General features: G+C 45.8%; 5 protein-coding genes across 5 annotated transcripts; 1 reads left to right on the forward strand and 4 right to left on the reverse strand.

The window, feature by feature from the left end:
• Positions 1 to 4,348: 4,348 nt before the first annotated feature.
• On the reverse strand, positions 4,349 to 4,636 carry LSM04_005318 (uncharacterized protein; the record flags this gene model as incomplete). The annotated part of the gene is made up of 1 exon (XM_067333475.1): positions 4,349 to 4,636. The coding sequence occupies one exon, from the start codon at positions 4,634 to 4,636 to the stop codon at positions 4,349 to 4,351; it is 288 nt and encodes a 95-aa protein (XP_067190491.1).
• Positions 4,637 to 14,799: 10,163 nt separating this feature from the next.
• Positions 14,800 to 15,584, forward strand: LSM04_004993 (uncharacterized protein; the record flags this gene model as incomplete). The annotated part of the gene is made up of 2 exons (XM_067333476.1): positions 14,800 to 15,026; positions 15,356 to 15,584. 2 exons carry the CDS (start codon positions 14,800 to 14,802, stop codon positions 15,582 to 15,584), a joined length of 456 nt encoding a protein of 151 aa, XP_067190478.1.
• A 1,283-nt stretch (positions 15,585 to 16,867) lies between these two features.
• On the reverse strand, positions 16,868 to 19,879 carry LSM04_005049 (uncharacterized protein; the record flags this gene model as incomplete). The annotated part of the gene is made up of 1 exon (XM_067333477.1): positions 16,868 to 19,879. The coding sequence occupies one exon, from the start codon at positions 19,877 to 19,879 to the stop codon at positions 16,868 to 16,870; it is 3,012 nt and encodes a 1,003-aa protein (XP_067190481.1).
• Positions 19,880 to 20,478: 599 nt separating this feature from the next.
• LSM04_000745 (Peptidase C1A) lies at positions 20,479 to 20,924 on the reverse strand (the record flags this gene model as incomplete). The annotated part of the gene is made up of 2 exons (XM_067333478.1): positions 20,479 to 20,723; positions 20,780 to 20,924. 2 exons carry the CDS (start codon positions 20,922 to 20,924, stop codon positions 20,479 to 20,481), a joined length of 390 nt encoding a protein of 129 aa, XP_067190385.1.
• Positions 20,925 to 21,784: 860 nt separating this feature from the next.
• Positions 21,785 to 24,067, reverse strand: LSM04_005118 (uncharacterized protein; the record flags this gene model as incomplete). Its single annotated transcript, XM_067333481.1, has 1 exon — positions 21,785 to 24,067. One exon carries the CDS (start codon positions 24,065 to 24,067, stop codon positions 21,785 to 21,787), a length of 2,283 nt encoding a protein of 760 aa, XP_067190483.1.
• Between the last annotated feature and the right edge of the window lie 21 nt (positions 24,068 to 24,088).

A 24,088-nucleotide genomic window follows, 5' to 3' on the forward strand; every position in this document is an offset into this window, starting at 1 on the left:
CATGCCAATTAGGGAAGGAGACCCCAAAGAAAATGGGAAGGAAAGAAACACACACCATTGACCCAACAACGGTCCATACACCTGCAAAGGAAATGCAGAATGAATGGCCTGGGGAGGCGACACCGCTGGGTCACGAGGAACGGCCACACGATGGTTATTATCCCGAGACAAAAGAACTCAAGCCACCAGCATCGTTTGCCGTTGCCGACCAGAAGGGCAAATTCGCACCTTTGACGGTATGCTGCAATTAATTTTTGACACTTCCCCTGCCAAAATATTGACCGTTTACAGAGCAACTTTTCCTATGCCAGCAAACCCTGGTCCGGCCTATAATGATGCATGTGGGAATTTCGTGCAATGGGTCTACACAGTTCGCAACGAAGGGTTATCGTTCCAACAGGTGCAAATGGGAGGACGATCATATACACAACTGCGAATTATTCAAACTGCAAAGGATCATCCAGGAGTGAAGATGCAGGACATCAGGGAGGCGTTAGAAGAGCCATTAAAAAGAGAGGACCCATTCGTACAAGCAGCTATGAAGTTTCGTAAGAAACAGTCGGCACCACCTCCCAGCAAGGCACAATGTTTCAGATGCGTTCGCATAGGGCATTATAGCTCTACGTGCCGGGTGCAATTACTGACTGAACCAGATAAACCAAAAAAACGATATTCGGCCTCTGAAGCAGTGAATGCGGGGGCCGGGAATGATAGGATATCAACAAAAGAGAGATATCCAAGAGCGGATGCGCCCACGCAATACCGTGATAGTATTCCGATCAACCACAAAAATGGCTTCCCATACCATTGCCAAAGGAGCGGTGGGAAAAGTGCAACAAATTCAAAGGTTTTCCGAAAAACGAACCTTTCCCAAGGAACGAAATCTATAAACGACATTACGATAATACCCGCACCTTCCCACGATCCGTACATTGCGGCGCCGGCATCCGAGGCCAATCGCATCGCGAAGCATATGCGGACTCGCACAACATGGGAACAACGGGGATCCATAATGAGAAGATTCATCGATTTCACAGTGCAGCACAATTTAGAAGTGACGGAAGAAAACATTCTGTTATTTGTCGTAAGTCTACAATTGACAAAGAACAGCGCGACGCAATACACGCGCACACTGATCACCATGTTGGCATCAGGGAGAACGCCCACCCAGATGTTTCTGGCGGGCCCAGAAAAGACAGCGACTGCAGATCCCATGAAACAAGCACGCCCAATGTTGAGATGGGAATTGGATGTGATAAGCGATACTCTTACAAAGGAAAGGGATCGAGCGGCTTTAAGACTGGCATGGTTGACAGCCAGCCGTTGGGGAGAAATAGCAAAACTCCAAAAACAAAATTTTGTACCGCAGGCAGAAAACCCAGCAGCCACAATAGTGGATTGGGGAGCCCTCCCAAAAACGTCCAAGAAACTCTCACGAAGCACGGTAAGATGTCTCGGCCATTGGGCCGCAACCATAAACAAGTCAGTGCAACTGACTTCATTGATGTAAGTGGCTTGGAAAAATGGGCAGCGGAAAAATGGTCCATACCAGGGCCGGTAAAACAAGTTGCCTGTGCACCATTTAAATGGCACAATGCAATACAACGATCCAATTGAACTCGAGTGGCAACGCGAGAAGAAGAAGAACAATTACCGTTGCAACAAGTAGATGTAGGACCACTGCCCGCCGAGCGGATTGGGAACCGTTTGAACGAGAGAGCCAAAAGACGTTGGGACGAGGCATGGGGCACTATGCAAAACACAGAGGCGCATTTAAAGAAACGTGAATTCCAATTTAAGAATTAACAACACTGACGCACAGCGTATGGAAGAAGCAGGAATTATATGTACACCTTCGCATCCAACTAAAGGATGGGTAGTTTCCCTTTACGGTGGTGAAGGATAAACCGTCAGGGCAGAGAAGGAGATTTATTGCTTGGCCAAGGGGAAAATGCCAAGGATGATTACGAGGCCGATGTGCCTTTGGGGCAAATTTCCCGATACCTGGATGCAGTTTGAGGCGAAACCACAACTTTATTTGATTTAAAGGAATCATTTTTCCAGGCGGCCTTACCAGTTAACATACGGGCTAGTTTCCGTTGCCGCACGAAATAAGGAGAACCAGTCGAATTCACTCACGTTCCCATGGGTCATAAATGTAGTCCTGAGATTTTAAATACTATTACAAGAGTTTTGGCCGGCGATCCGGAACGGGCATTGCTGCAGTAAAAGGCGCCCAAAGGGTTAAAAACACATTTATGGAAAGATAACATCAGAATAAGCGGTCCACACGGAACGGTACAATCTTGGGGACAGCAAATCATACATAACATGCAAAGCTGTGGAGCCACGATTGGGGAGCGGCAGTCTCACACAGGGGAATGCGGTTTTGCCGGGGCGCAATCCGACCATAGGAACCGAGCGGTCCCCCTATGCCAGAAGAAAATAAAGAGGTTTCAAGACGCACTCCCTTTGAAACACTCAGCAGTGGAAAAATTGGAGAGCGCAGCTTCGCACATGACTTGCGCGGCTAGGGCAAGGAGTGAATCCCTTTTCCCTTATTATTTCTTATTAAAAATAGTGCGCCGACGTTTATCATGTTTAAATCGAGGTTTATTTTGACCACAAGGCCCGGCAAATTTATCACCTAATGCAAGGGTCATCGGGCAAAACTTGCCCAAACATTGTTAAAGAACGAGCCGGTTCACCCGCCACAGGAGTTGCCCTCTACGGCAGCACTGGCGACAGACGCGTCCATGTACGGATGGGGAGCGTTATTATTTAAGGGTGCGGGGCGCGGTGGTTTTGGCCACAGGCGGGGCTTGGGGCACTCGCCCCAGATGATTTCCCAGGCAAAGGCACGTGCCTTTCACCTGGCGTTACGCGGTTTTAAAATGCATTTGGCAGGGCCCTTGGATATTCGTGTTAAAAACACAACGGTTATGCACACTATGCAAAAAGGGAACGCGCATTCACAGGCGTTAGGTGCGATAGTTGGCGCCTTAGAAAAAGTTTTACGTTCGCACGGCATGCGCGCGACTTGGATTTACGTCGCCCCAGGGGAGAACCCAGCGGATGGAATATCTAGGGGTGAAAACCGTCAAAAAATTAGACGTAGCGAAGGGGTGGAACCTGCGATGGGGAGAGCGGGGAGGCGGGTTTTAAAGGGCTTTTCAGCACTTCCACTTCGCCAGTTCCGCCATTTATTTGTAAACAATCCAATCGGGAAGGTAGCGTGAGGCATTTCGTAAAACAATGGGAATGCAGGGATAGATAAAGAAAAATAATATTTTTTTCTTTTCGTTTTCTTTCTTTTTTCTAGGAAAAGTAAGGCGTAGATTATTTTTTTTTTTTTTAAAAGACGGAAAAACTGATTTTATCATTTTTCTCCAAAGGATTGAAGGAAGTAGAAAATAATGGCTCTCCCTGGATCCGGGTTTGCGAAGGGCTGGAAAAACCTGAGGACTGCAGGGATTGAACCTGCGACCCCTGGATTTGGAATCCAATGCTCTACCACTGAGCTAAGCCCCCACGTTCAGTTACGAAAGAACTTCATTAATAAATCAGAATTTTTTCATTTTTATTACGGTTTCGTAATTAGGGAAAAAACTCCTCCCGTTGGATTCGAACCAACGACCTGTAGGTTAACAGCCTAACGCGCTGCCGACTGCGCCAGGGAGGACACGGATCTATCTACTAAGGAGGAAGGAATAAAGTAAAAAATTGGGAATTATTATCATTATTATTAATTTAATTTTTTTTTTTTGTAGCGCACAAACCGTCAGCCAAAATAAATGTGAGAGGTCTTCACCGAAACCCGCCCCCTTAAAGAATAACATTTTGTCTTCTATAACCAACGCAACGGCAGTGAGTTACCTTCATATGACAGCGTAAAGGGGATAATTCCTCTACGAGCGCTTCTTCCAACTTGGTCGAAGTTTAATCGGGCGTAGTATGTGCTCTGTTGGACCTTTTGTTCCAAAACGAAGATCCATTACGGTATTACAATCGTTAACAAATTAGCTTTAAGAAAGCATCCCAATAGAAGAATTGATCCCACACACACACACCACCCAACACTAAACCCAACGCACTCAATCGCAGCTTGCTTTGTTCTGAGGCCTGTGTCCCCCAAATGTCCGCCGGGCAACTTGGACAATAAATGGGAGAATGCCCCACTTCAATCTTCACACCTTCTTTTGGCCCAAAGAGTTTGCCCAGCCCCATGATTAAAGATTACTTTAACAACCCCGAAACTTATTGGTAGCTGCTTCTTTTTCTTCTTCCCCCACCCTTTGGCCCCATACCGCCGCAGATCCTTTAGAAATACCGAACCCCAAAACGCTTGCTAGCCGTTTCGGCCTGGTTCCTCTCCATCGCCCACCTTCTTTTGGCGATTGTCGGCAGCGTCGTTGATCCAAGGGCAAACAATTGACCCACGAAAAGCCTCAGGCTGAACCCTTGGTGCCCTAAGGGATCCCTCTGGCACCCTTGCGGTGCCTTGAGCCACTCCCGGACGCTTTTTTTCAGCCAATGCAGGAAGCGAGAAAAAGAACCGTAAGGACCCCATAGCACCATGCAACGCCCAGCAAGGATAAGGGAACCATAAGTTTAAATAAAACCGCTGCTCTACCATAAGATTTTGCAGAGGCACACCCCGCTCTAATTAAGTAGATATTTGTTCTGGTAGCCTTAGGGGTTGGAATTCACTTTGGCCAACGGAATGAAATGCCCCCTTCTCTAACGAGATGGTTTTCCCACTGCCGCTTCAAAAGTTACTATCTATCCCCTTGTTGTTTGCCACCCGGGGCTCCTGAGATGATACTTGGATTTTTATTTTTTCATATAAAGCACTTCTTTATCTTTAATACGGAAATGTGGCATCCCTTTCGCTCTGATAAAAGGGGCAAATCGCCACATAATGGCGTATCCCTCGCCAAACGCTTTTGCGCGCCTCGGGCTTCAGTACCGACTGGCTCGAAAATAACAGCTGAGGTGCCAATATTGACATATTATACTAGAAAATTGCATTTTTCTTCCTTTTCATGAAACCACAATCAAACACAATGCGTTAGCCAGAGAACGGCCCCACCCCTGGAAGGAAGCACGCGTTCCGTATATTGTTAACCCCATATCTTTCCTAGCCAAAATGGTTTATATTTCTACTTACTTTATATAAATTCCACAAATATACCACTTTAATACTGGTCCCCTCGATTTAGCTAACGAACACTTCTCCGATTAATCTCCACTAACTTCACACAGTTTACAAATAATCTAGAGAGTCGGTGTTTAAAGACGTCTTCGATAACTGCTGACGCTGCATATGTTGGTTTCACTCTTTTTACCCAATTTCTCATTCAGCCCGGGCCCTTGGAAAATTTCCATTTTTCTCTACCCATTTTTGCAGGTGTTAACTTTTTATTTTTGCCCATTTTCTTTTTACCCCCTGGCACTTTTTCTCTTCCAAGCAAGAATTCGACACCTTGACCCTTGGCACCTATTGTTTTACCAAACGCATTTGGCCGGTTTCCCAAAACAACAGCAGAGACAACCCCATCCGAATAAATTATAAGGTAAAAGTTTGCCCTTTAAATCCTTAGATTGCTAAATTCCACTAGCGATTGTCAATCTCAATATTGCTGCAAAAGAATTTTATAATACCGAGCCATCTTGCCTATCGCACGGGGCTGCTTTCGCAAAAAACTGCCAAGCCGTTTTTTTTTTCTCCTCACCCCTGCCTTTCTTTCTTCCCCCACCTGGCACGGCCGCCAATCGCGGCGGAGGAATCCCACCCAGAAAAGTGAGAGCGGAAAGAGACCGCATAAGATTTGCAAGAACACGGAGCGGTATGGGTGCGTTGTGCGCCGTCGCCGCGGCACAACTCGCACCTTCTTCGCGAGGAGCGCGGGCGCCCAGACGCAACCGCGAGAGCGAACCCCACTAGAAAAACATCAGAATCGCAAATGCTCGCAGTGGTGGGGGCATTTCGCCTTCATTTATGATGTAGGGAACGAACTTTTTCCCGCGCCATTTCTTGGTTAGGGGCGTGTGGCGTTTTCAGCCCCGCCGCACTCCGCTTTAAGTCCCTTGGCGCCTTGCCGGGGCCGCCCGGCAGCATGTGGGCACGGATGGCGGCGGCAGAAACAAAGCACTGAGCAACTCCAGATCAAGAAGAGCAACGGCGTTCACCAGCAGGGTACCGCACATCCCTGCGCTCATTGGCGCTGCGGGGTGAACGTCCAATGAGCACGATCCTGATGTTATTTGCTTCTTCCTGGCAGCGCGAATCCCCAACAAAAAGGCAGAAGAAAGGGCCTCCAGTGAAGGATTGCCGAACTGGCGATTGGTGCGGTGGGTCGCTCCGTCATTCTTCAGCGTTTGGTGCCCCCATATTCTCTTTTGATAAATCTCCAAGTTTTTCCGGTGCAAAGTTTAACAAGTTGATTTTATCCATTGAAACCGGAAGCAATGGGCAAATTTTTAATCGACGGCGCCAACCCAACAGAAACACTAAGTTTTGAAGGTGGCGGCCTCCTAAAAAGCTAAGTTGGAATTTTATTTCGATATATCCTTGTCAAAAATGGTATCCCTTGTTGAAGTATGCCTGCCGAAAGTGGGTGGTAAGGTTCATTTCTTAGCATTCTTCGTGGGCAGCCTTTGTGCCGGCAATACTCTCTTCTAAGGGGTTTGCTTGTTCGTAAGCTAAAAACGTCGTGCAGCGCCAGGAGTAGCCACCTTGTGCTGGAACAAAAATTTAATCTGAGAAGGCCCTGGGTCGCACGCAGACGTACCATCAGAAGCGGTTTCTTTTTACATGTTTCAACTTTGGATGGGTTTTGCCGCAGAGAAACAAGGAAACCAAAATAGCAAATAATACGCTCTCCTGTGTTGGAAATTGGATTTGGCCGCTGTGGAAATTCAGAGGGTCTAAAAAAAGAAAATCCACGCCCCACCACCCACGGAATTTTTAGAGATCCCTTTGCCATTTGCACATTCCGTGTGTGGCCGTAAAAAAAAAAAACAATATAATATAATATAAGTACAAAACATATGTATAAACATCTGCCCGTGGTCACGTCATTTGGGCAAATCACATAAAAATACGAAGATAAATATATATCTACACTTGCTGTTGCTTAACCCTCAGCCCCCAAAGGCCCAGCCACACACTTCCAAATAAGAAAAAAACCTTTTCAGCCTGTGGAATTGCGTAAAAATGAGTTCCTTCAGCAGGCGATTGCTTTACTCCGGTCTTTTTTTGAAGCTTTGCCCTTACCCTCGGCAGAATAAAGCCAGAACCCCCTTTGGTGGAGAATAAAACGGTGACCACCCGCGAAAACAGTTTTGGCATATACCGCAGAATTGCTTGGGGAGATTTTTCGGCCTTCTATTCAAAACCATTTTGGGTTGATATAAGGCTCCCTTTGGCACGCGGTTGGCTAGTTCCAATGGTTCGCCGCTCTGCGCCTCTATTTCCGTCTGGGTTTAAGTGCTTGTGGAAAGACCGTTTCAGACCCTTGGCGGCATTGCCGTCGGCCGGATCCCTTCGATTCATCCCATTCTGGCCCCCCAAAGTGTTAATTCTGCGTTGGGCCCAAACGTACACTGCTCCCTATTGAAATTGCTCTACTGTTCTCCCCTCCCTATGTGCGTTGATAAAATCCCAACATCCGGCAGGCTTTAGCAAATATAGCACCGGTTTTCCCGCGCAAAGGCCCGAAAAATCCGCCTGCCGTTTGAGAAAGGCGTGTGTAATTTTTTTTCCTCAATAGTAGGAAGAGGTCTGTGCCGTAAATTTTAGGAGGCTGCAGGTTAAACGAAAAAAAAAAGATGGGTCTGTGAATCAGGTCCGACGGCAGCCCTTGCTTGCCGTCTGGGGCGCGCTGCTTGCTTCTACTGGTCGGTCGGCGTTTCTTTCGCAGAAAGGCAAACAAAGCAATGACACATACACAGTGGAGATTTCCTTCAGATATATAAGTAAACCAATCGTTTCCAACGAAGAATTTTATGGAATCGAACCCTTTTCACTCCGTAGTTGTTTATTCCGTTTTTTGGAACGCTTCCTTGGCAAAGAGGTTTCCGGCCACGCCCATCTACCAAATTATAAGGGCTTTTTATGAATGAGAGCTAGCATAAATTTGTATGGAATTAGTTTATCATTTTTTTTACCAGTACACCAAGGCCAACCTGCAAAGAATATTTTTGATGGACATAGTTGCGGCAGCCTATCGAGTGTAAATATCGACATTTTCATATGAACTTTTCTCTGGCAAACCAAACCCCGAGGGAATCGAGGAGGGAGCACCAGATACCAATAGTGGAAAGAAAAATTATGGTTTTATTTGCACCACCTGGGACTGTATTTGCAGTTTTTCTCTTTCCTAAAGACCGCCTCCAAAAAGGGAGAGCGCAGCCATAGAGCGGCGCCTTCTCCCCAACCCACCCGCTTTACACCAAAAGGGGTGGGTGGGCTTTTTTCCAAGACACACCTCTTCCTATTATATGTAGTGCGGGTTTCCAATACCAGTGCCCTTTGCTTTTGCACTAAACTCTCTTCTTGTTTTTTCAGCAGATAGCGGAATTTCAGAGGCTGCGGTGCCTGAGAAAAAAAGCCAAACCGAGGGCAGATATTGCCTCACCGAATATCTTTCCAAAATCAACTAAATGGTTTTACAGAATCCCAAAGCTCCATCCCATTCAATGTACAACGATTCTTTTATTTTTTATGTTTTTGTTTTTGTTTTTCATTTTGTACTTTTCTAAAATTTCAGGGGTTTCATTCAAAAAAAAAATAATCTACGCCTTACTTTTCCTAGAAAAAAGAAAGAAAACGAAAAGAAAAAAATATTATTTTTCTTTATCTATCCCTGCATTCCCATTGTTTTACGAAATGCCTCACGCTACCTTCCCGATTGGATTGTTTACAAATAAATGGCGGAACTGGCGAAGTGGAAGTGCTGAAAAGCCCTTTAAAACCCGCCTCCCCGCTCTCCCCATCGCAGGTTCCACCCCTTCGCTACGTCTAATTTTTTGACGGTTTTCACCCCTAGATATTCCATCCGCTGGGTTCTCCCCTGGGGCGACGTAAATCCAAGTCGCGCGCATGCCGTGCGAACGTAAAACTTTTTCTAAGGCGCCAACTATCGCACCTAACGCCTGTGAATGCGCGTTCCCTTTTTGCATAGTGTGCATAACCGTTGTGTTTTTAACACGAATATCCAAGGGCCCTGCCAAATGCATTTTAAAACCGCGTAACGCCAGGTGAAAGGCACGTGCCTTTGCCTGGGAAATCATCTGGGGCGAGTGCCCCCAAGCCCCGCCTGTGGCCAAAACCACCGCGCCCCGCACCCTTAAATAATAACGCTCCCCATCCGTACATGGACGCGTCTGTCGCCAGTGCTGCCGTAGAGGGCAACTCCTGTGGTGGGTGAACCGGCTCGTTCTTTAACAATGTTTGGGCAAGTTTTGCCCGATGACCCTTGCATTAGGTGATAAATTTGCCGGGCCTTGTGGTCAAAATAAACCTCGATTTAAACATGATAAACGTCGGCGCACTATTTTTAATAAGAAATAATAAGGGAAAAGGGATTCACTCCTTGCCCTAGCCGCGCAAGTCATGTGCGAAGCTGCGCTCTCCAATTTTTCCACTGCTGAGTGTTTCAAAGGGAGTGCGTCTTGAAACCTCTTTATTTTCTTCTGGCATAGGGGGACCGCTCGGTTCCTATGGTCGGATTGCGCCCCGGCAAAACCGCATTCCCCTGTGTGAGACTGCCGCTCCCCAATCGTGGCTCCACAGCTTTGCATGTTATGTATGATTTGCTGTCCCCAAGATTGTACCGTTCCGTGTGGACCGCTTATTCTGATGTTATCTTTCCATAAATGTGTTTTTAACCCTTTGGGTGCCGCGTACTGCGGCAATGCCCGTTCCGGATCGCCGGCCAAAACTCTTGTAATAGTATTTAAAATCTCAGGACTACATTTATGACCCATGGGAACGTGAGTGAATTCGACTGGTTCTCCTTATTTCGTGCGGCAACGGAAACTAGCCCGTATGTTAACTGGTAAGGCCGCCTGGAAAAATGATTCCTTTAAATCAAATAAAGTTGTGGTTTCGCCTCAAACTGCATCCAGGTATCGGGAAATTTGCCCCAAAGGCACATCGGCCTCGTAATCATCCTTGGCATTTTCCCCTTGGCCAAGCAATAAATCTCCTTCTCTGCCCTGACGGTTTATCCTTCACCACCGTAAAGGGAAACTACCCATCCTTTAGTTGGATGCGAAGGTGTACATATAATTCCTGCTTCTTCCATACGCTGTGCGTCAGTGTTGTTAATTCTTAAATTGGAATTCACGTTTCTTTAAATGCGCCTCTGTGTTTTGCATAGTGCCCCATGCCTCGTCCCAACGTCTTTTGGCTCTCTCGTTCAAACGGTTCCCAATCCGCTCGGCGGGCAGTGGTCCTACATCTACTTGTTGCAACGGTAATTGTTCTTCTTCTTCTCGCGTTGCCACTCGAGTTCAATTGGATCGTTGTATTGCATTGTGCCATTTAAATGGTGCACAGGCAACTTGTTTTACCGGCCCTGGTATGGACCATTTTTCCGCTGCCCATTTTTCCAAGCCACTTACATCAATGAAGTCAGTTGCACTGACTTGTTTATGGTTGCGGCCCAATGGCCGAGACATCTTACCGTGCTTCGTGAGAGTTGGGTTTTCTGCCTGCGGTACAAAATTTTGTTTTTGGAGTTTTGCTATTTCTCCCCAACGGCTGGCTGTCAACCATGCCAGTCGTAAAGCCACTCGATCCCTTTCCTTTGTAAGAGTATCGCTTATCACATCCAATTCCCATCTCAACATTGGGCGTGCTTGTTTCATGGGATCTGCAGTCGCTGTCTTTTCTGGGCCCGCCAGAAACATCTGGGTGGGCGTTCTCCCTGATGCCAACATGGTGATCAGTGTGCGCGTGTATTGCGTCGCGCTGTTCTTTGTCAATTGTAGACTTACGACAAATAACAGAATGTTTTCTTCCGTCACTTCTAAATTGTGCTGCACTGTGAAATCGATGAATCTTCTCATTATGGATCCCCGTTGTTCCCATGTTGTGCGAGTCCGCATATGCTTCGCGATGCGATTGGCCTCGGATGCCGGCGCCGCAATGTACGGATCGTGGGAAGGTGCGGGTATTATCGTAATGTCGTTTATAGATTTCGTTCCTTGGGAAAGGTTCGTTTTTCGGAAAACCTTTGAATTTGTTGCACTTTTCCCACCGCTCCTTTGGCAATGGTATGGGAAGCCATTTTTGTGGTTGATCGGAATACTATCACGGTATTGCGTGGGCGCATCCGCTCTTGGATATCTCTCTTTTGTTGATATCCTATCATTCCCGGCCCCCGCATTCACTGCTTCAGAGGCCGAATATCGTTTTTTTGGTTTATCTGGTTCAGTCAGTAATTGCACCCGGCACGTAGAGCTATAATGCCCTATGCGAACGCATCTGAAACATTGTGCCTTGCTGGGAGGTGGTGCCGACTGTTTCTTACGAAACTTCATAGCTGCTTGTACGAATGGGTCCTCTCTTTTTAATGGCTCTTCTAACGCCTCCCTGATGTCCTGCATCTTCACTCCTGGATGATCCTTTGCAGTTTGAATAATTCGCAGTTGTGTATATGATCGTCCTCCCATTTGCACCTGTTGGAACGATAACCCTTCGTTGCGAACTGTGTAGACCCATTGCACGAAATTCCCAAATGCATCATTATAGGCCGGACCAGGGTTTGCTGGCATAGGAAAAGTTACTCTGTAAACGGTCAATATTTTGGCAGGGGAAGTGTCAAAAATTAATTGCAGCATACCGTCAAAGGTGCGAATTTGCCCTTCTGGTCGGCAACGGCAAACGATGCTGGTGGCTTGAGTTCTTTTGTCTCGGGATAATAACCATCGTGTGGCCGTTCCTCGTGACCCAGCGGTGTCGCCTCCCCAGGCCATTCATTCTGCATTTCCTTTGCAGGTGTATGGACCGTTGTTGGGTCAATGGTGTGTGTTTCTTTCCTTCCCATTTTCTTTGGGGTCTCCTTCCCTAATTGGCATGGTAACTCTTCGTTTTGCTTTTCTCTTTGGCTGAGTTTTTCCATTTCTGACGCGAGTTGCGCTAGCATTTCACCCTTTTTCGCCTGAAACTGGAACCCTTGCGCCCGCAATTCTGCCAGTTGCATTTTTGCAGCCTTCGCCTCCTGGTAAACTTGTGCCATTTGATTCTACAATTCCTGGAATTGCGAACTGGCGCATGGGTGAAAACGGCACTGCTGATCCTGCAGTTGCAGCTTGGGCGTTTTGATATTCCTGATGCGCAGGCGGCTCTCTTTGCTCCAGCGCTGCCCATTCTTCGCTGAAACGCGCTCGTGCTTATTCAAAAGCCTGGGGGAAATTTGTATTCCGCGGCATCGTAAAACTTATAATGGAGGTGCGCAACGCCTCCCAACTCATAGATCGATTTTGACCCAGATTAATGACGAGTATGCCGTTTTTCAACGTTAGAATAGCATCAAAGCGATACTTTAAATGCTGAGCCTCGGGTGGAGAAAATTCGAATGAAAAGCCGTATGGCCATTCTGGCGCACAAAATCCGCGAATACCTGGGTACTGGTCACCCATTCCGCTGCGGAATAAGGCTGGCGAATAGTACTTCACACTTTTACTTGATTGTAAACTTACTTTTTCAGAAAACTCACTTTTGGCAGACTTTAGAGAAGATAATAACAGAAAATATATAGGCGCAAGGCTCGATGATTCTTTTCGCAAACTTTCTAAAAAAAAAAAAAAAAAAAAAAAAAAAAAAAGCAGCGCCCCACACGAACACCCCAAGGACGGACCCCCCTTTCAGAAGCAACGGCTTTTTTCCAGACTAAGAATTCTTACATCTGCGTTTCCGACTTTTCGGAAGGGGCTGGGTGACGATAATGCGCGCCCGCGGCGGCGGGGTCGGCTGCCGCGTTTGCTTTCTGGGGCCCCTCCTTCGTTGGCCCCCTCTAAGGAAGGGCGGCGGCGCAATTGGCAGAGGAAATGCGTCGCTTCTCACATGCAAAGCGCGCTGTGGCTTTTACTCCCTTGGATTTCTTGCTGGAGAAGGGGGCCATGGAAAACGGTAAGTCACGACTTCCGTCGCGACGCTAAAGGTGGTAAGTGTTTCTTTTTTCTGCTATTTTTTTTCTTCTGTGGGATCCTTTTTTGGCACGCGTCGTGGCGAAAGCCCCGGCTTCCCCCCGAAGAGAAATAAAAAACCCGCCTGTGGCACAATTTCTTCGCTATTATGTGTGTAAAAGGATCACCCTCTCTGCGAAGAATATATCTCCAGAATGGTATTTTTTTAAGCGCCGGCGCCTTACGAACAAATCCCCATCGCGGTTTTTTTTTTCTTCGCGCCACCATGGGCATTGCCCCAATGTTGCGGCCACCTCCAACGGTTTGTAACCATTATTTATTTTTGTGTTTTTTATATTATATATTTCTATTTTTCATATATTACCGTTGCACGCTTGAAGTGCGTAGGGCAAAGGGATTCTGGAGAATCCCGTCGGTGGTGGGATTTGGGCTTGGCCGCTCGGGCAGCCAAGAGGGGCAAAAAGAATCCAATTCCCGCCACGGGAGGGTATGGCTGTTACCATATCTCTAGGGTCCGCGCCTATCCCCAGCAGCATTCACACAAAGGTGAAATATGTAAAAGAAACCGCTGCTGATGGCCCGCTGGTGCGTGCCCCAGGACCTTCTCGGATTAAAGTTTTGTCCCAGCATGACGCGGCTGGTCCCGGCACTGTGTGACGTTTGTAGCTTACGAACCGGCAAACTCCAGGAGAGAAGAATGCTGGCCCATGGCTTCCCCCGAAAAATACGAGGCAATGGACCTTGGCACCAACTTTCGAAGGCCAAACACCAACAAGGGATAGTATTCCGAAGAACACATGTGTCAAAAATTTATTTTTGACCTGGGTTTTTAGAGGGGACCCCCTTTAAAAGAAAAATAAAAATAAATTCCGGCTGTTAAGGAGGTCGCCTCCCTCAAAATTTGTTGGGTGCTTTTGGTTCCCCTGAATAAATTCAGGTGCTCAACCCTGGCGCCAAGATAGGGCAGCACTCCATTGCCAAGGCAACGGGGGGCCGAAACGCCAGGCGATGGATTGCCCCACCGGCGCTTTCCCAAAGAAACAAAAGAAACCTTGATATTTTTTGAAAGCCAACATTTTGTTAGGGATTTCTATCGTTTTGGCGCCCCTTCTCGCGGCCATTGCGCCGCTAATTGGGGGCGCTCTCTTTGCGCAGGTTGTTTTGGTGCGTTGGGTGGGGTTGCTAGTCCCGCGCTGGTCAAAGGCGTTGGGCCAAGAGCTGCCAAAAGCCAAGCGCACGCAAGAGCCCTTAAGGCACTAATCCTAATATAAATTGGGCAAATTCAAAGGCTAGATCTGAAAAGGAACAAAAAATACAAACCACCAAAACATCCTCAGTTCTTTTATTCATTATCTTTTGCTTTTGGGGCGAAAATCTTTATAGGGAGCAGATAAAAAGACATTTGCGTTTTCTTTTTGAAACAAAACGTGTAGTAAGATCGAACGGGTTGCAAAGGCTTTTTTTCTTGATCACCATGCCCCGCCAAAGATTACCATGCGATAATTTTCGAAGAAAAATCTTTCTTGTAAGCATTAAATGCTTACTTTTGAGAAATAAATGTATAAAAAAAATGGTGGCGTGCTATTGGTGGATCCGGCTTCTCTCTCAAGGCCAGCTCCCTAATCTTGCGAAAACCCCATGGTTCACGTCGAGATGGCCCAATTGAACTTAATGACCGGCCCGGCGGAAGCGCACTGCAGCGCCCCATTGGGGAACTTGCAAGCTGTCTCGAAGCAATCCCGTCCCCGCTGGAATTTAGCTTCAAAGAAAGAATCCATACCGCTGGGAATTATTTCAAAAATTTTTTTAAACCCAATGGGTTTCGCGCGGCGCGGTGTGGCCGTGCGGAGCGTCGGCCCTCGTGGGTTCTCTTTTTCCCCATTGCCGAGCCAAAAAATGGAGCCGCTAGAAGCAAAAAAAGGGCACTGTGTTCCATAAGCTCTGTCCCCTTTTTTCCTTCCCCACAACGGCAATGGGCGCCCACAGGGGTCCCATTTGCATTCGGACACTTCGGCGTCTTGGAAAACAAAGGGGGCGACCCAATGGCAAAACAGGGGTTCGGTTTAACGCAACGCAAGGGCGCAAGGATTGCGGACGTCGCGGCGCTGCAAAAACAACGCCCTCAGGAGCAGCGATTTTAATCGGAGATATTTCAGGAAAGGGTTGCGGAAGGGCGGGGGCTCGCGAAAAGAAGCCCTGGGCCCTCTCCGAAAGAGAAATTGGTTTCATTACGCCTCCAAGCTGGCGCCCCGCACTGCTGCAGCTGGCCGTTTTCGGTTCCCCAGCCCCAAAAAGCCAATAACGACGGAAATCTTCCCCCAAAAGGAATGGAAAAGAATCGGCGTTGGGCGGCTAAAGGCCGGGTCCGCCGTCCGCTTGCCCCGGGCCTTTTAAAGCCGCTGGGTCTGCCGGGGGTGCGGTGACCCCAAGGAGGGGGCGATCCCTTCCTGCGCGTCTGGGGTTCCCGCTCGCGCGTTTTCCTATATGCCGCTTCGTCCAGGGGTCGGTCGGCAGAATGGGGCTGTGGTGCGCGGGGTGGGCTTTCGGAAAACTGACGCTCGGACAGCCGGTAAGGGTGAAACGAAATAAAATTATCTATCATTAAAACCCATAAAATATTTTTCGCTATCCGATAAACGCAAGGCTTAATCATTCCTTTCGCAAGCTTACAAAAAAGAGTCCAATTAAATTCTTTACAGCTTTCTTTTCAGTCGTCTAGTCGCCCTTTTTGCGAAACTTAAGAAGAAAACAATTCGCGAAGAGGAAGACGTTTAAAAAAGTTTGTTTTTGTTTGCTCTCGGCGGCTTTCCGAACTCCAAAGGAACCCTTCTCAGGCAACGAAATTCCCACAAAAACCAGCGAAAGCAAAAACCGATTTTCTTCCAAGAGTAGGTTTCGTTCTGTTGAAAAGTTGCGCAAATGACGTGAGCAATAATTTCGTGCATTATTTCCGTTTTTTTGACCGGGTTATGGATCCCTTCTTTTGAGGGAGTGCGGGTGGTGCCGCGAAAAGAAGGTTTGACAGGGAATAGCAAAAGAAAAAGTAATTTGTCACAGTGAATGGCGGACGCCTTGTTTCACAAAGACGTTTATTTATGGCTCGATCCCGCTTCAGCAACAACTCCTAGTGGATGCGAAAAAGAGACTGATCGCCTGTACAACTTGCATCTGCTCATCTCTTTCATGAGCAGAAGAGGAAGTTTGTTTTTCAGGCGAATCATCTAAACCAACGAGTGCAGATGTATTTCTCACTGTGCACGCTGTGGGGTGGAGTTGGGGTAGGGGAAGTGAAAAAAAAAAGACAAGACAACCTTTCTTCAGAAGCGGATACCTTATACCAAAAAGGAAGGGACGATTGGCTAAATGAGGGGAGGGGGTAAAAGAAGAAAAAAAAAAGAATACCACAGGGGAAGATGGGAATATTGAACTACAGAAAACGCCCGCGATGATCCCTCAAAAAAAAAAAAAGTTATATCCATTATGCCGGCAAACCGAAGACATCAATTTTTCATTCCTGAGAAACCACTGAAAAACGCAGAGGGAAACAAAAGAACAACATCGAAAACAACACAGGAAAAAAAAAAAAACACTGTAAACTAGTTATCGCCAAGTGTGGGCATCAGCACTCCCCTCCTCCTTGACAGGGTGGAGGCCTTCCTCGGAACCGCGCCTCTTTTTTCTTTTCTCGTTACTGAACTTTTCAAATTCAAGCAAAAGGGTCAAATTCGGCAACAAAACCCTGGGATTCCCCATTTTCTTTGTTACTACGTTCTGCGGGCGGCGGTGCCGATGTGAAGAAGTCATGGGTTTTATTTTCTTCCGGCGCACGGTTCTCAAGAACCATATGGGGTTCTCTTTTACCAGCAGCCTCTTTTTTTGCCATAAAGAAAAGCAAGGGATCGAACAAAAGTTCTTTCCCTGATTCTGATGCCAAATGGGGTTTGCTGTAGGTGGTAGGTGCCGTAATTCTGTTAGAAATATCCTTATGTTCCTCCAGAAAAAAGGAACTGGTAGGAGTATTCCAAGAAGATGATCCCACGGCCCCAACTTTTTGAGTAGGGGCACCAATTGCATCGTTTTCTTTTTCAAGAACTGTAGTAACCTTATCACGGCTTCTATCTAATGTATTGTCATCCATTGTTACTTGTGGTGTCGTCATTTGCGCAGAAGGAGTGTCTTTGATTGGAGTACCACTGCTGGTATTGACTGCATCGCTTAAATTATTTCTACACACTTCAGAAGAAGACATATCGCAATTAGGGTGTTTCTGGAGAGGTGGTGCAGAATAGAAAGATGATGCCATGTTAAATGAGAGTGAATTTTCTTTAGCATCGATATCAACAACCCCTACTTCAGGAAGTTCGGAGGAAGTGGTAGCACTTTTCATCTCCTTGCCTTTGTTTCCTACCTGAAAAGATTCATTAGTTCCAATAGTAATAGCATCTAACGCATCGCTTATGCGTTTATACTCATCATTTGAGATAGCAGCAAGACTCTTACCATGGTCAACAGAAACGACGCGCAAAAGCGCAACTTGTGCGTCTACAAGTTCAGTATATGCTCGACACACGTACCGAAGAGGTTCCAAGCGATCCTGTGCCCAAACATCAAGGGGAAAAACAGACTCCAACTTTTGCGTTGCAGAAATTGCAGCTACCTCTGCCTCTCTCTTTTCTCTGTCATTCACCACCTCTTTTTCTTTAAGAGATACTATTGATCCCTGCAACCGTTCAGCCTCTGTCTCAAGTTCTTGCTTTTGTTCACTGAGTAAAGAAAGTTTTTCTTTCATTTCTAAGAGAGTGTTTGCAATAACCTCAACTTCTCTTGCAGAAGCCCTGGCTCGTGTGGTAGCATCTTCCACAATTGCAACCATGTACATCCGACTCCAGAGCAATAATCGAATAATTTCTTCTCCTTCTTCACGAGCAATGGAAATTCTTTCATTTTCTTCTGTTAACGCCATTAATTCCCAGAGTGACTCGATTCCACTCTTATCTGAAGAGGAGTCATCCAGATAACCTACATGACCTCTTTCTGATACAACGTTTTCCCCCTTCTCATCAGAGTCATTTTCATTACTACAAGGTAACAATTGATTTACCGAAGGACTACCTGTCGGTGTAGAAGTCGCATCCAAGAGTTTTTGCAATAGACTTTCCTCTTCATTTACGTCGCCACCACTCATATTACTTATCCGTTCCTCTAGGTTACCCTTTGCGTGAGCTCTGATACCCTCTTCCCCTATAGTTTGCTGCATTTCCGTTTCGGCTAATGATAAGGCTCCAAAACGTTTTCTACTAACATCCTCGTCAAATAATTCATTTACCATTGGTGAAGTTGAAGCATCCACCATGGGATGTTGTTCCTCAGACTTTTTAACTATTTTTTCTCTGGTCTCATTAGGGGTTCCTGCAAGCTTTTTCTTTAGTAGCTGAATCTCCCGACGGTTCTCCTCAAGTTTTAAGTTCATTTCAGTAAATAGTTCGGCACGAGCACGTTCTATCTCATCAAAGCTTTTCTGTCTATCAACTTCATATGTTTGCATTTCCTCAATACGTTTCCGATACATCTCAAGACGTTCTGACAACAGTTTCTCTTGCTTAGATGGATGAGAAAGACGGATCTCTGGTAAAGAATCCAAGTCCAATGTACTTCTACTTGATACCGGACCTCGTCGTGATGACGTGTTCCCGTCAGCCAGGGTGCTTGAACTGTAGTTTCTAATAGGACGATCAGGCATTAATTTACCTCCTCCTCCTCCTCCCTGGTACTCAATTGGTACTACATACTGAGCGAGCATTCGTGTTGGCGGAGATTCATCACCTCTTACAGATGAAAAAGCCGTAGATATTTGAGGAATAGGTACTGGTGTCGTAGATGCGGCAGCTCTTTCCCCTCTCCAACGTTCTGCATCCACAAGATCTAACTCGAGATAAGAAAGTTCTTCGCGGAGTTCTTGAAGTTCTCTCATGAGGTTATGGGTTTCATTTTTCTGCTGATACAACATCTGCTGTAAAGTGTCCCGTTCCTTCTCAAGAGTACCAATGCGAGTTTGGAATAAAACAACATCTACAGCATCTGAACCATTCACTCCCTCAGCAGATATATTCTGCTTCTCGATCGTCCGCAAACGTTCTTCTTCATCGTGATGAGAAACTATAGCCGTGTAAAATGTATTTACTTCCATTAGTTCACGTACCTTCATTTCAAGTTTTGCCATTTCTTCATTTTGCCGTGCTATAATTGCTGCTGAATTGGAGACATTTTCGCCAACTGCTTCGCCAAGTGTAGTCCCCGGAACGGGTAGTCCAGTACTACTTGTAATCTTTGGTGATGACTGGGATACTTTGCCTGAAACTATTGCCTTCTTGGGGTAGTTGGATGTAGTCGTCATAGTGACAGTACGTGCCACCCTAACATCATCAGAATCAACTGCCTTTTTCATATCACCCGGACTTAAATCTTCAAGTTGTTTAATCAGAACACTGATAGTTTCTTCATCTCCTGCCGACTTCTCTGACAACAATTCACTTTGATGTCTGAGTGCCTTCACCTCATTTTCCTTTTCTTGTAAATCCTTTCGCAGTTTAGTCACTTGCTCTTCAAGTTCCTTGATCCGTGTGGACCCTGATTGATGTTGCCGCAACTGTTGACGTAGTTGCTTTACTATCTCAATGAGTTCCTCGCGACTAGCTTCGTTGACGTTAACCCGATACATTCTTGTTGCTAATTCTTTCTTTCGTTTGATAAATCTAAGTACAATTCCCTTTTCCGCCGCAAAAGGGCGGAATAGACTGATTTTATTGTTTCCTTTGGTCCTTTCTGTTGCAGAGATAGTGTAAATGGAAAGAGAAACTAGTCCTGTTATTTTTAATTTTAAAGGAGTTCAGTGCACACCAAAGCGCCAAGTGAATACAGTAAACGAACATAGTATAATGAAGAGAGATTACCATGAGAACGACAAAATAAAAACACTCGCAGATAGTTCCTAGAAAAAACAACAAGATTTATTCCATTTCCACCTTTTCTCTTCATTGAACATTCACACTGGTTTTTAATCAGCCCTCAAAGATGCGAGACATCATGAAAGAGTGTTCCAAAACGCAGTGGCAAACAAACAAACAAAAAAAAAAACAAAAGGGTCAGATACCGTAGAAGATATATAACACCCCATGTTCTTCCCAATTCACTATTATTTCTACCTCTCCATTTACCTGAGAGCGGCATCATCGTTTCTGCCTCCATCCCCTCCTCCTGATGCTCTTTGCTAGGATAGAAAAGATGACTCACCTCTTCTCTACCTTCATACTAGAGACGTTAATCTTGCATCACTGGATACGCAGAGCCATAGAGGATGCCGCACATACCACAAGCCCAATCAGTGTCTGGATCACCATCGCATGCGCTGCCATCGTGCGCGTCGACATTCCAACCACACTCGGCTTTTTCTGTGCGGAGTAACCGAATGTACCCATTTTCACCCCAATCTGGGGACCATGAGTTAAGTACAATACAGTAATCCGCATTCAGATTATCGTCGTGTCCGTACCCAACAATTTGAACTGCAGGTTTATTGTTATGTTCTTACTGTAGTCACAACCATTAAAAATGCCTCCACTATAGGTGTCCCAGTTTGATGCATAAACACCTACAGCGATAGGTCCCTGGTGCACCAGTGCCTCAAGGTGGGCATCTTGATCGTTTTCTGGAATTGACACATAGTTCTTAACTCGTGCCACCTTTATTGTATTGTTGTTACACATACCTGTTTTCCCATAATGCCCAGTGTATGGATTTGTCCACTCTTGAGAAATGCCACCGACATCGTGAACGTACTGGTATGCAAGGGACTCCACTCCACCTCCACAGCCTCCTGTACCACCACAATGTTTGGGGTTAGGCGTACAGGCATTCACCTGCTGCTGGCTCAACACAAAGAGTTTTCCAGTTTGGAGGGCATAGTGTTATTCCATCGCTTCCGTTGCTGAGTGGGCCCAACAACTGCCACAAAAGCCTTGATCTTTCACAGCCGTTAGAATAGGTGGAACAACAGAGCAATAATCCAATGTTTTGGGGAGAGGTTTACCCTTCTTTTGTTATTTTTTCTGAAGATTTTTCATGGAGACGTGGCGCATCATACGGGGTTTGGCGCCGTTAAGACGGTTGAATTCTTCTGGTGTCCAGTCTGCCATGTGATTGATACCCATCGTATACAATTGCTTGGGGACTGCGTTGTGGGCACGCACCTTTTCCAGTGTCTGCTTAAAGATAACTTCGCGACGCTCGTATTCACCAACGTCGTATTTCTTAGGTAAAACAAGAATGAGGAAAATAGTAGAGATGCATGGAAGCAAAAGCAACAAGAACCGTAACAACAACAACAACTTTTCCACCGGGATTTACTTATTTCGATTTCCTTTCCTTTTTGGTAATTTTGATTGCAACAAAGTATTTGATAACTAGAAATAACACTGTACAGATTATTTACGATGTTCCTACAGAAACAGGGGTCAATAGAAGAGGCCGTTCTATACCATTGTAGGACACTCGTCATTTTATTTCACAAAATATTTTTGAAAAATAAAGCTTAACATAATCTGAATTGAGAACAGATTATATAACTCTATGCATATGTCTGTAGGAGCGCAAGACTTGAGAGGAGATGGTCTAACTGCAAGCGGAATTCATGTATTTGATGATTTTTTTGTTCAATCATCATTTCAGCCTTTTGTTTCATAAGAGATAGTTCAAAATCAGCTACACGCTTGACTTCAGCTATTTCATAGGCAAATTCACGTTCTTTTCGTTCTTGACGCCGTTCAAGGTAAACCAATCTTTCTGCGACACTTTGTAGAAATGTGTGACTCTGTCTCGGATCATTAGATGAACTTTGTAAAAGTTTTTCACAAACTCGTGATGCTTCTTCTGCTGAACGGTTTTGCTCTACGATAGAGTGTACCTCTCGCTGGTGATGCTCTTGAATACGTGCAATCTCATCATTGTGTTCCTGTCTTATACGTTGAACTTGTAATTGATATTCTTGTCTTGCCGTCAACAAACGTTCATCCCATCGAGTATGGGCATCACGAAGAGATTCCTGACTCTCCATGAGCAACCGCTTGTATATTGTCTGTTCCGCGATAAGTGTGTTTATCTGTGCCTGCATACTTGAGATTAGATGGTATGAGCTAACACCAGTTCCAGCATCCTGTGGTAACTGGGATTGTAAGTGTAATTGTGATGATGATGAAGGTATGATGGGAGTATTTTTCGTAGTTTCACGTGTTACTCGAAATAATTCACTTCGAAGAACCTTATTCTCCTCTTGAAGTTGTAAATTAGTCTCATCTACAGAGTTTATTACCCCAACACCTTTCGCTGCTGCAGGTTTCTTTACTTCTTCCAATGGAGATGATGATTCAATTTGTTTTTCACGTAGATGATCATCATTGCAACTTGCAACCAATTCCACAGATACTGGTGGAGTTTTTTCCCTCTCTTTTTCACGTAGTGCTTGTCGTGCTTCAGAGAGCTGTTTTTCAAGTTCCCGGACCCGTCGAGTCTGTGCGTGTAAGAATCGAAGTTTAAGCTCCTCTTCGAGTTTCTCTATCCTTTCCTGGTATTGAATTCTCATACGATCTGTCTCAACTCTCAAACGGGTGACTGCAGCCTCTGCACATCGATCCTTCTCTGCCAGAGCATTTTCTAGTTCCTTGATTTTGAGATTAAGCTGTTTGAACAACTTGGAGTCCTGTACAGAAGGCTGACAGCTTCTAATTAGTTGTGCAATACTGTTCGGGTACTTACTATTAAGTGCCTCCTCAAGTTCTACTATACGTTTGGTGAGATTACGAACATGAGTATCCTTACTTACGCGCATTTTCTTCCCCTCACTATCTAGAGCCCCAACCTCATGTAGTCGCGTACGCAAACGACGAATGATATCCTGTTGCTCTTTGAGTAACTCCTCCTGTGAGTGGTTAAACTCTTGATGCTCCACATACCAAGCAATCTTTCTAGCCATATCCTTTACAGTTTCATTATGATCTGTTTCCTTACGTTTTAAGTCAACACGGAGATTGCGAAGTTCAAGCTCCATTTCCTCAAACTTCTTAGCATCAAGACTTGCCAGACGTGTTTCAATATCTTTCTTTTCACGCCGGAGTAGCTCTAACTCCAACTGTAACTCTCGCACTACTGTGCGTTGACGCTCTAACTCCATGCTCACTTCGTCCTGAGTTAATTGCTGCTCTCCTTGCCATGACATCATGGTTACTGATGGCGCTTGTCGGACTGAACCATGATTGGGGCTTTGACCACTTGCCAATATACTGTATTTAGCCTCCACGTTAACTGCTTTATTTTCCATCTCATTTAGCTTCGCACGTAGTGCACGTCTTTCTTTGTGAAGGTTGATATTGTCTGTTTCTAACGCTTTCACTACGCGTTCGTGCATTATCATCTCTCGTCGCACTTCTTCAAGTTCCTCCTTCGTAACAATTTCCCCAGAGTATACGGCTTTCCATACACTACTGTGTTCTTCCTGGTTCTTGCGGAATCTATCATTCTCACTCATCTCTGACAATAATTCGTCATGACTCGCCCCCACCGTGCAGATCTCCACTACCTTCTCAGTCCCCATTACGGTACTCTCAACATCATTTTCGTGCTGGGTTCTAGAAAGTTTCTTTGACTGCAACGTGGCATCTTTCCTTTGGTAACAGCTACTATTTGTGGTTCCATCATCAAGACATTTATCATCTATATCCGAATCCTTCCGAATCTTTAGTAAAGCCATGAGCTCATCAGAAGTTCTTCCCTCTAACGATGCTCTAAATTGCACCTTCGCCTCATGTTCATCTCGCGCCAGGTACTGCCGTACATCTTCCGCAGTATCCTTCTCCATTACAGCAAAAAAAGATACCAC

The sequence above is a fragment of the Trypanosoma melophagium genome (assembly GCF_022059095.1).
Source record: "Trypanosoma melophagium isolate St. Kilda chromosome Unknown ctg27segment0, whole genome shotgun sequence".
Lineage (NCBI taxonomy): Eukaryota > Euglenozoa > Kinetoplastea > Trypanosomatida > Trypanosomatidae > Trypanosoma > Trypanosoma melophagium.